Source organism: Salvia miltiorrhiza, chromosome 4 (assembly GCF_028751815.1).
Source record: "Salvia miltiorrhiza cultivar Shanhuang (shh) chromosome 4, IMPLAD_Smil_shh, whole genome shotgun sequence".
Lineage (NCBI taxonomy): Eukaryota > Viridiplantae > Streptophyta > Magnoliopsida > Lamiales > Lamiaceae > Salvia > Salvia miltiorrhiza.
In genome coordinates, this window is record NC_080390.1 from 36,170,849 (window position 1) to 36,183,061 (window position 12,213).

The 12,213-nt window shown below is 35.7% G+C and overlaps 1 protein-coding gene across 2 annotated transcripts; it reads right to left on the reverse strand.

Moving 5' to 3' along the window:
* Window positions 1-2,052: 2,052 nt before the first annotated feature.
* Window positions 2,053-12,213, reverse strand: LOC131021385 (uncharacterized). 2 transcript variants are annotated; one of them, XM_057950554.1, is made up of 16 exons: window positions 11,999-12,213; window positions 11,054-11,204; window positions 10,049-10,146; window positions 8,568-8,629; window positions 8,352-8,443; window positions 8,136-8,259; window positions 7,777-7,863; window positions 7,060-7,150; window positions 6,713-6,820; window positions 6,188-6,288; window positions 4,942-5,007; window positions 4,771-4,858; window positions 3,903-3,963; window positions 2,926-2,989; window positions 2,268-2,403; window positions 2,053-2,166 (listed from the first exon to the last, which is right to left on the reverse strand). In XM_057950554.1, exons 1-15 carry the CDS (start codon window positions 12,057-12,059, stop codon window positions 2,269-2,271), a joined length of 1,389 nt encoding a protein of 462 aa, XP_057806537.1. In that variant the 5' UTR covers window positions 12,060-12,213; the 3' UTR covers window positions 2,053-2,166; window position 2,268. The 2 variants fall into 2 exon arrangements, with proteins under 2 accessions (XP_057806537.1, XP_057806536.1); XM_057950553.1 differs by having other exon boundaries at window positions 2,053-2,403.

A 12,213-nucleotide genomic window follows, 5' to 3' on the forward strand; every position in this document is an offset into this window, starting at 1 on the left:
AACACCAACCAGATTGCCATCATCATGAATAGAGCATCCATGTCCATCCTCAAAACGCCGCGGCGAGGTGGGCTCCACTGATGATCACCCACCCGCGGCAAAAGATGTTGCTGGACAGCGGTGTCAGCATGCGCTTCTCGAAAATTTGAGAAGAAGAGCTCGCAGCTGCCCAAGATCTCCAGGTCCCCATGGCAAGGGTTATCATGCTTTCTATCACAAAGCCACTTCCAGCTCCACCATAACCCCACGCAAAAAAGCTCAAAATCCTCCATGCCAAACTTATCGAAAAAATCACGGCAAAGGGGGAGCAAAGGGCCGTGTTTCCTCCGTTTCAGCCATGTCCACCAGCACGTCCTCTTCCTCGCCGATTTGACGGAGTCGCAGAAGATCAGGCAATGCGTGGTTGAACCCCAATCCTAATTGCACCAAAAACATATGCCAATAGTAGGAACATGGTGGGTTTTAAGATTGAGATCAGTGGGAATGAGATTGTTGAGGGATCGCCACAAAAAAATCCGAACTTTTGGCGGAACATCGAGCTGCCAGACTGTCTTCCACCACTTTGAAGACTCCAGGGACGTCGTAGAGGCAGCAGAAGTGAAGAAACCCACGGCCACGAGATACCCCGATTTAACGGAGTATCTTCCCTTTTCATCAAAAATCCAGTAGCGATCATCCTCCGTTCGTTGTGACAGCTCGATAGAAGAAATCGCATGCCACTCATGCATCAAGAAGTTTTGTTTAAGAGCCTCCACTTTCCACCGGCCTTCCTCGCAAATGAATTCAAAGACGAGCATTTGTTGGTCTCGCCCTTCCTTGGCAGCAGCAAGACCATCACCCACTCCAGGGATCCACGCCTCCGAAAAGGCCCTGAGCTTCTCTCCATTCCGAATTCGCCACCTAACCCTGGATTTGAGAAGATCTCTCCCCCAGCAAATCGAGCGCCAAGAAAAGGACGCAAAAGAGGGGCATATAGCTTCAAAGATATCACAAGAGTTAAAGTACTTTCCCTTAAGAACACGAGCCACCAGAGAAGTTGGAAACTTAATAATTCTCCACGCCTGTTTTGCCAAGAGAGCTTTGTTGAAAGCGGCCAGCTCCCGGAAGCCCATACCTCCTTTTGATTTCTGTATGCAAAGAGTGTCCCAGGTACACCAGTGCATTTTATTGCCTTTATCGGACTCGTCCCACCAGAAGTTGGCGCATGCTCTTTCAATATCCTTACAAATAGCCCACGGGATTCTGAAGCAATTCATCGTGTACATCGGAACGGCTTGAATGATAGATTTGATAAGGACTTCTTTACCACCACGCCTCCGATAAGGACTTCTTTTAGTGGTTGTTATTGTTAAGTTGCTTTTTCACTTATTATGTGCTGACTTGTGAGACTCGGAAACTTTCTTATTAGGGTTAAGTTATGAAGTAATGAAATATAGAAAAATTTGCCTCAACTTCAATAAAGTTACCCTTGAAAATGACATCGATTAATGTCATGTAAAATCACACGTTAGAATCTTTCGTGGTTTAAAAGTTATGCATTTCGTTAATCGATTTTGGCTTCTTGTGCATAAAATAATCTTGTAAAATGTTTGAAGAGGTTAGTAACGTGAGTTCTCATTAGATGGAAATAAAAAGGTTGATATTCATGATCCTTTGTTTTTATGCACTAACTCAGACAATTAATCCAAAAGTAAAACCACACTAATATCTAGCAGTTAAGCATTTTTCCAACATATGAAAATTTATTTTATATTTATTTTGTTAGATATTGTACTATAGCAATAGCATGAAAATATATACTAGTTCTTTTTTTCTTTTAAAGAAAATTACTCTTACAAAAAGTGAAAAGGCTGTCAATTTATTTATTTTTAATCTTGCTAAAATTTTCCCCACTGGAAAAAGACTAATCTTTCAAGATATGATCTTGAATATAAAATATTCTGAAAATGAGATTCATTTTTCTTTGCATATCCAAAATGGAAAATATTGAAAATATATATAAAATAAAAGACTGAACACATTCTAAATCATTATCAAATAAAACCAATAAAGTTATGGCTAACACTATTATTTCTTATATTTACACTAATAAAAAAGTAATACAAGACGAGCAGAGAAGATAAGACGGCAGAAATATGAAGCAACTGCAATTTGCAATAATAGCACCTAACGAAAAGAACATGAAACCATTCAAAGTGCAAATTATGGAACGCAAATTTGTTACGAGAACAAAATGGATTGGCACCAAAAGTGATAGCAAAACGTACATCAAGGCGTACGAGCACCCCTAGTCGGACGACAGACGTGGTTCCTCTTACGAGCATGCTCCTCGTTGTGGTGCTGTGTCCTACATGCATATCCATACCAGCAGTCTTCTCGTTGCTGTGCTTCTTGAGGTAGACACTGCATGGATACAATTCCAACTCACGAGCAATAATCCAGCAAATAACCAAAAACGCATCTATATAGTCTCATAAAAATACATAGAAAAAAACATTATTGCATGCGTAAGAAAACACTACTCTATTTGAAAATTAATCATGACCATCCATCAATCAAGATCTATAGACTAGATAGGTTTCTAGTTAACCTAATATGGATGGTTTTCATATGATTCTTTCCCTCTATATATTTCCATCCCTGGCCCTTTCCAACAACAAACGCATAAATCACACCAATGCTTTCATTCAAACTTTTTCAAGTGAATCGAAAGTAGTTTTTTCCGTATCTCACATTGTGCTTCTATTAATGCAGCAAATAACCAACATAGTTATTTTTTTTTATCTTCCTTTTTTCCCCCTTTAAATTTTGGCTCCAGCAAACTCTGAAGAAGTATATTGAAGTAAATATATTCTAATCATCTAAATCCACATAAGATACTGAAAGCCCGTAAAACTAAGAAAATGCCCCGAGTAAGTAGCTTACATGTTTTGGCAATGTGATCCGGAACCAGTATAATAGGAATGAGACCAATTTGTCATAGCAATCGCTGCAATTAAAGAAAAAATCAATATACTCTTTAACGAATGGTTAGCAAATGCATACTGCTAATAAAATTAGATTGACCATAAGCAAGGATGACGAACAAATACACAATCAAACATGTTTTGCAATCAACATAGACCAATTCAAACTAGTCTAGTAAGATTTAAAGATAATTGGATATTTCATGCTTAGAAGCTTCACTGTCAAATATGTTCCAATGTTTTGTAGTTTTTAAGTCACGTCAAACATAATCCAGAAAAAAGATGGGAAGTAAAAGCTACATGAGAGAATAGTTGAAGAACCACTTGTTTCGTGGAAAATGCATTTCCCTACCAGTTATGGTTGAGTATCAATTTGCCATGATAAAATAAGTGGAAAAGTAAATTACTCTGCTATTTATATCAATGGGTTATCCTCGTCCAAGTGCCACCTGTCCAATAAGGACCATATTCAGAATGCACATCACTTGTACGCATTGTGAAATGGGTTAGTTAAGCTCGCCAGCTTTAGGTGATTTTGCAACATAATACGACTTCTCTGTTGTAGCATTACGGATACTTGTATTTTTTTTTCTATAGCTATCATGCAACAACTTAAATGCGAGCATGCTTCCCAAAAATGCCAACCACGTCTTGTTAAAGTACTACTTGGTAGTAAAGGTGGATACTTCAACATTTTGTAACCTAAGATGTTGTAGCTACATGAGTAAAAATAAAGTTGAAGGTGATGTATTGATTACTATAATTAAAAGGTTCTGTTGTAGTTGCAAACTCACTTACAGTTAATCTTTCAAGGCAATTAACCTTATAGAATAGATGCATGTCACAATTTTTTACTCAATGCCGCAATATAAGAGCATGAAAACCCACTACAAGGAGAATATAACCAAGAAGAGAGCGATGTAGAAAAGAACTCACCGGCAAACATAGGTCTGGGGAGTAATCATTTCCGAGTGATTCAATGGAAGCATTGTCCTATCTGGAAGAGAGAAAAAAAAAGTCATGAACTTCATACAGATAATGAGTTTTGTCAAGAGTTTTCACTCTTAGCATGGGAAATTAGGAATATCAGACCAAAAAAGGGTTCTGTTTTTTCACATTGATAGCCATAATACTTTACCATGTAAAACAGCATTTATCAGCCTCATCAACTGGCAAGTTTGCTGAAAAATACTGAGATTGTTTCGTACTGATTGAAAGGAAGTTATTAAGGTTTTAGCTGTTCTCAAAATAGGCCAGTGAAATTGATTTGTACTTTCAAAACACACTCCTCGTGTGGAAGGCACGTTCATGCATGCGTAGAAATATTACTTATATATGGATATATTATAGACGATGTTACTAAATACTCCCTCCGTCCTAGCTTTTAGTATCCATTTGAGAGTGGCACAAGTTTTAATAAAGTGGTTGGGTGTGTTGTGAGTGGAATAAAGGTCCCCCCACCTTTTATGCGAGTGTTAAAATAATTAAAGTAGAGCAAGGGTCCCACCTACTTTTACTAAAAATAGAAATGGATACTAAAATGTGGGACGACCAAAAAAGGAAAGTTGGATACTAAAACCTGGGATGGAGGGAGTACTTTTTTATGATGCACATGTACAATACAAGCTTTTCAAATAACAGAAAAGAAAAAAAAAAAAAAAAAGTCAATCCTCAAAGCAATCTATCCAAATAGCAATAGCAGTCTACCAGCAGATTATTATCCCCAAGTTGATTCAAGGCATATGTGAATATTTGCTTCTTACAAGTGCTTTTAAGCCCTGATGGGGGTTTGATCGGTGATTACCTACTTCCCGGTTACTCATTTTTCTTATCCATTCTGAAATCACATCCTGCAATGGTCTTTCCATCTGCCTGATACATTTCTCTGTTATCTGCAGAAATAAAACAAGTAATTTTTTTTTAAAGATAAAAACAGTAAAGAAAAGTAGAATAAAGAATAAAAGAAGTTCCATACATCTTGTTCGTGTCGATTCTTTTCATGTGCCAAAAATGGTATTCTAGTGAGAGAATGGGCAGCAATCTGAAACGTGAAAAATGTCAATCAAGAAACAATAGCAGATAAAACATAATCCTCAGAAACTATATTCATAGACAACTGTATCTCCATCTGTAAGATATTTTCATGTTTCAGTTTTAGCATAGTAGCATTTCTCCTAACCTTATCAAAGAAAACCATAAAAGTTTAGCCAAGAAACGAAAGTAAGGCATCTACAGTTTTCTCCAATTTCGAATTTTAGTATGAACTTTCAATTTTTTATTAAAATACATGAACTTTAATACTTACTCGATTTTTAACACCAACCCCCATTTCCTCTAAATTGAATCTGAGGTGGCGTATCTGAAAGATGATTAGGACTCATGGAGGACAGGTACAGAAGTACAACGTTTACTGAAGTGTCGCCGATGAGTCTTAATCATCTTTCAGATACACCACCTCAGATTCAATTTAGAGGATATGGGGTCGGTGTTAAAAATCAAGGAAGTATTAAAGTTCATGTATTTTAATAAAAAATTGAAAGTTCATGTTAAAATTTGAAATTGGAGGAAAGTTGGTGTATTTAAACAGTAATAACTCAATTTCTAATTCTCAAACATCAAGAATTAACTTCTAATAGAGAGCACGTATTTTTCAATATAATAGCAATATATATACTTTTAGGAGATAATAGGGTTTCTAAAATTGAATTTCTAATTCTCAAGACATTGAAAATTACCTTCAAATAGAGAGCACATATTTTTTAATATATCCCCATTGAGCGATTACTTTTCATGATTGATAATATACATGATTGAGTATTCTTATCATTATCACAAGGATTTCTCCAATGCTACCCTTTCATTGGGATATGAATCAAGCAAAGTTAGCAAATTATAGAGGCTATCAAGGGCCTTGGGATATCCCAAAGTTCCAATCCATCTAAGTAAATAATGGATTAGGCTATACTATTTTTACTATTGTTATCTATCTAGGATAATCCTTTATAGTAAACGCCCCCAAGCGTATTAAGCACAGGAGATTGAATCATTGAGAAATAGAGAAAATGACAAACTTCAACGATCCCCAGAAAATATTAAAAGAGCTTCAAGGACAATATCACACATTAGGTAAAAAGTAACAAGAAGATATACTATCTTGATCTAGCTAACAAGAATATAAATTGTTAACATTAGAAGAAGTTAAAATAAAAAGATGTGCTTACAGGCTTTAGAGTTTCATGACTGCATACAGAATAGACATCAGAATCAGCAACCCCCATAGCATGCCAGTAGGGACCACAAAATGCTCGGTCACATCCTAAACCTGTAAAGGGAGAAGCTATCCATACTTCGACAGTTCATCAAAAGAAAAATAAATAAAGAAGAAAGATATGTAATCAATCTTCTCTTTTCTAAACTTCTAAACTTTCTCTTAGTTTGTTCATATGCTATCCACAAGCCTACTTCTAAGCATCACGTGACCTCCTTAAGCATTTCAATTTTTAGCCTCATAAACCCTTAGGCGGCATTTACTTTGAGTGATAGCTAGTTAATATAGATAAAAAAAATTAATCCAAGCCAATCTACCATTTACTTTGATGGATTGATTAATTTTGAACTTGTTTGACCATCTTATCCTTATATTCAATCCTTATGTTTTATCAATCTATTCTATCACACAAAGTAAATCCCTACTTACTATATCTATATAGTAAAAATAACCTGTACAGGGGTTAAAAGGAGATTACAGTGCTGTGGCACAGGAGCATTTGATCTAGAAGGCATCATGCCAGAACATGTTTGACATTGAAGATGAACTGTTCTATCATTGCACCGGAAACCACCATATTCAGTACCTGAGACAAATTAAATATCAATAACTAGAAAATGATATCAAAAGTTTGACTAATAGGTAGCTTTTATAATAACTCATGGAGACTGAGATTACCGACTAATAGAAATATTACCATAAATTCTCAATAATGCATTGTATTTGATTCAGTTTGGAAGCAACAAGTACACGTGAAATTTTTACTTATCAGTCAAAGAGCTTGCGCAACAAACAAGCCATAGCCCAAAGAGATTGTATCATTACCACACTGAGGACATGACAAATCCCTTCCACTCTCCTCAGCAGGTGGAGCACGGGACCGCTTGTGACTCACATTTCTTCCACGGCTAACAACCTAAAATAAGAAATATTAACCATCTGAGGTAAATCCAATATTGTGATTTATTAAACGTAAAGATTATTTTGTTCTTAAATGATAAAAGAGCTAAGCAAACAAGGAAAAGCAAGCAAATTGTAAACATGTATCACAATCGTAATAAAGAAGCAAACATAAACTGGACAGAATCCTAAGTAAACACTTACTAGAACTGTTATTTTGAAGACATCCAGACCCGGAAATCTTCAAGTTCAATAAGTAATTGTTTACAAAAATTCTTGAATTCAAATATTAAGAAGAGAGAGTTTATTAGGGACAGCTGCAAAAGTCACCCCCATAACTTGAATTTGAAGTCTTGCCATGTTGCTGATGAAACTACAGAACTATTATATCAATCTTAGTCTTAAGCTAACTTAGATGATCCAGGAGGAGTATGCCAAACTTTACAAAACTTCACTAGCTTGTGTCATGTGTGACAGTGAGATCTGTCCATACATGAGTATCCTCTAGGCGTACGGCTAACCTAGTTTTTGTAGTTGAGAGAATGATATATGACCTTGACATATGATATCATCAATACATTTGAGGTGGGGTACCAGACTCCCAGTGGCTCTTACATCCAGAGAGCAATATATAATACTTACGAGGGGTGACTTAATTAATGAACAGGAATCCAGTAGTACAAGTTCTGCATCCGAACGCCTCAGAGAAGAATCAGATTGCAATATATCCTGCATGAAGGAGGAGTTCAATTGCAAAAGGCCATTGCCAACAAACCAAAGTCAAAAGGCCATTAAAAAAGAAAGAAAACAAATTATGAATCATAAGACTAGCCATTATAAAACTATAGAATGTAACCACACATGAAAAGTAGACAACCTAGGCATAAAATCCTTTTCAAGATCTGAATCTGTTTAACTGAACTACACCCCCCCCCCCCACAACAACCAAAAAGCGGAAAAAGAAAAAAAAAAAAAAAAAAAGAAGGGGGGGGGACCAGTACCTCTTCTATACCATGCAAAAAATGGTTTCTTCCAACAAATTGCACAACTGCTCTGCACTGAGGACATATAACACTAGAACGTCTTTCTTGACACCTTTTTAGCCACTCTGAAAAGCATCCATTGCTGCATTACGATAAGAGACTTGAATCTTGATAAGATATTAAAATATGGTCAAACAGAAAGTGCAGCTACATGAAGAGATTGGAGTAACAAACCAGAAATTGTGAAGACATGGTGCTGCAGTTACTACGTCATGCCAAACATTTAAGCATATTGGGCACTTGGCATGCTCAGGATCTAGAGTTATCTACAAATAAAAGAACATTTTCTAAAAAAGTAATCCAAATTGATGCTTGCCGTTAGCATAAATGAAAAGGAAAATTCTGATACTTGTATAACAAAGACCAAGAAGCAGGCTAGCTGCTGTCTACCTTCAGCTGTTTCTTGCAAATTTCTTTTGCAGGCATTACTTTGAACACATACTTCAAGAACCCTGTATCAATAAAATGCAGAAGGAAGGAGTCTCCAGCTATCTTAAAGTTGTTACATTGTGGAACATATATACCAACACAAATGTTCCAAATTTAAATGATAGTAGCAAAAAGGGATGAATTGTAAGTTTTTTTTTTTTTAGCAGGGAATGAATTGTAAGTTGAAGACTTCTGAACGTGCTTTCTGAGCAAGCTGACAAAAAGACCAGAAGGATGGACTAGTTTCCCATGATTGCAACTCACCATCACCATATTCTAATAGTAATGAAAACATTCCATTAATGTACCAGAATATTATGCAATCAACATAATTTAAAGAAGTGTTTTATGACTAATAACTATTGGGGTCCCCTTGGCATTATAAGGTTAACAAGAATCGGTCCCTGGATTGGCTATATAAGGTATGATAGTTTCAGGAGCTGATAGTAATACTTGTTTTGTTTAGATAGAAATGCTGAACTTTGCAAAAATATATTACTTGTCACTATATCATTGACTGTTATAGCCCATTGAAGGACCAAAAACTATACTCATAAATTCATAATCAACAAGCAGATAGAATTCTCACAAGCTTACAATTTTAACTTTGTTACTCTTTCATTCTCAAATCCAGTTCTGGTGAATGGTTAATTTTTACTGTTGATTTATCATTCTAGACTTTTAGTTGTGTTTCTACTAGGTTGTCCAGCCACTTGCTTCCTCGTGGAACAATTTCTCTAATTAACTTAGCATGTATCCCAAACCAATGCATAAAAAAAGTATGGTACAACAAAAAATTCTTCATACTCAAGATTTAAGGGTAAATTTCATAATTAGAGAATTAAAACTATAACCATGAGGGGGGGGGGGGTAGACTTTTCCAATAATATATATATATATATATATATATATATAGAGGGTTGGAATCTGGTGAGAATTACACATGCACAAACATCCCGAGATGAACAAATCAATGTAACACGTGAGCAACCACATTAGTTGCATGCGGTTTGTCCATCTCGGGCTCATGGATTTTAGGTGTTTGTGCATGTGTACTCATTTCTCACATAAAAATGACATTCTCACCTGATCCTAAACCTATATATATATATAGATAGATATATATATATATATATAGAGAGAGAGAGAGAGAGAGAGATGATACAAGGAGAAATGAGAATGACAAATAAATCAATAAAATCCATCATTGTAACACATGAATGCGGTATTGAAATCCATGAATAGATAAATGTGGTAAAATCCACGAATATGGTTATTAACGTGTTACAATGATTTATTCATGGATTTTATTGATTTATTCGTTATTCTCATTTCTCACGAAAGATAGTCATTCTCGCTGGGCTTCAACCCTATATATATAATATAAGAATGGACATGCTAAGGAATAAGACAAGATGCAAATTGGGTGTATCAATTCTCACCATCAGCCGCGGGACCCAGAATCATTTCGCTGCCACATCTAATGGTGGCCGTATCATCTTCTCTTATGACCGCACCATCAACAAGGATCGAACTACAACTAGTATCCACAAGGGAAGGTGTCAAGTTCTTAGATCTTTATACAAAATTGAATAATGGCATGAAAAATGAAAAGCAGTTCACCAAATGTTCTAAAATAATTCTTGGTATTATAATGAAAGAAACTAGATAGACTAGCACTATCGCAAAAGGATAACAGAAAAAAATGAAACATAGGTAACCTTGACAATAGAGATAATAATCGGAAAGTAAAATGGAATGAAATAAAGGACATCCAGACAGTAGCAACTAGCAAGTAAGTCATCTGCAAGGGTCAAATTGCATGTAGGAGAAAGGATAATCAACCATGCACCACAAGTCCTGTGTATTAGCTGTTCCAACTTTAGTAAGGAACATATCGTATAAACCAACGCCTTAAACAATCATCCACAACAAAATATTACCTTACCAAATTTACAAGTACCTTCTTCACTCAGATCTTGGATATAACAGTACACGCAGCATACAACAGTCACACACCAAATGCCACTAATGAATGACCAAACATTTAGTGCATATCAATACTATGGTGGCTGTACTTCTTGCACTCCTTTTTATAGTATATTCTATATCCATAAATCACAAAAAGCAAATACCTAAGGTTTATTAGACGATTATATTGGAAGAATGATAAGATTGGCATACTCTATAGTCTACACTATGTTTCAAACCAGGACATAGACACATCCATGCCATAAGAAAAAAGAAATCAGACACAAAGATAAATCCTTCTGATTACCAAAAACCACATTGTGAGGCCAGTCATTTGGCTTTTTCAGGAAACTTTTACTTGATTGATCAACTAAGAGATGTCACTATCAAGTTCACTTAACTCTACAAAACTAATCATTTCAAACATTTTTTGTGAAATACTAAAAGAAATTCTTACCAAACACATACTGACATACCACTTATTCTTCATTAAGGCAGAGGTATGATCCTTCTCCCTAGTTATCTGGCACCATACTTGCTGTTCACATGGAAGGGTTTTTATGTCTGAGCAAATTGTCTCCTCATTCAATCTCAATTCTATATCTGGATAGCTCGAGTTCAGTGGCACTGCAAAAAGATGTAGAATGTTTACTGAACATCCAAATTTCGGGTACATTGAGATCACACTCATTTGCAGACGTATAAAAAAGTGCAATCACCCCACACTCAATCTCAGTTCCATGTCTGAATAGCTCGAGTTCAACGGCACTTCAGAAAAATGTGGTAATATGCTTGCTGAAAATCCAAATTCTGGGTACATGCAGATCGCACTCATTTGCGTACATAAATACCGGAGACAGAGTAACAAATAACAATCCTAAAGAGATCATTTTAATCAATACCCAAAATTATGGAAGACAAGTTAGATAAAAGACTAAACTTTTGTGGCTTCCTAAAGTGATCATCTTCAACCAAGATATATTCAACTTAGCAAACCACCTTATAGTGGAAACTTAAGCCACATAGCAACCAAATTACATTTATATGATGTATTCCTCTTTTGTTTCCTTCTCCCTCCAATGTCTTTACTCAGGGATGGAATCTAAGAACACCACAAATCGATTTTCAATTACCTAGACGACTGTAAACAACGCACCTTAAAAAGTTTAAGAGGGGCACATAAATCATAACCACGATTACACAAAATCAAGAAACAAGAAAGAAAACCCAGAATTCATAGTGAATAATAGAATGAAAAGGAAAATGAGAGAAAAATAAAAATCAGTAAGTCATGCAATAACATAGTTCATTCCAACGCATAAAGATTGAGACCAGTATTAAAAAACTGAAAGATAAATTTATCTCGAGTAAAAAATTCAAGAAAGATGATCTTTTTTTCTTTATATCATTTTTCTAGCTACCTAGTTTAGCCCAGACATCATCACTGGAAGAATTGGAGCCAGAGGTTTCGCCTTTCTCCATTGTTGTTGATTCTCGTGTAAACAATCTCTCTGTTGATTCAGAAACGTGCGCTCAACTGTGATGTTTGGGCTTATGGTATTGAAAGAGTCGAGGGGAGGGGGAAAAACTTGCGTATGAAGGATTTGAATTTTTCTTTTGAAAATTAACAAATTAT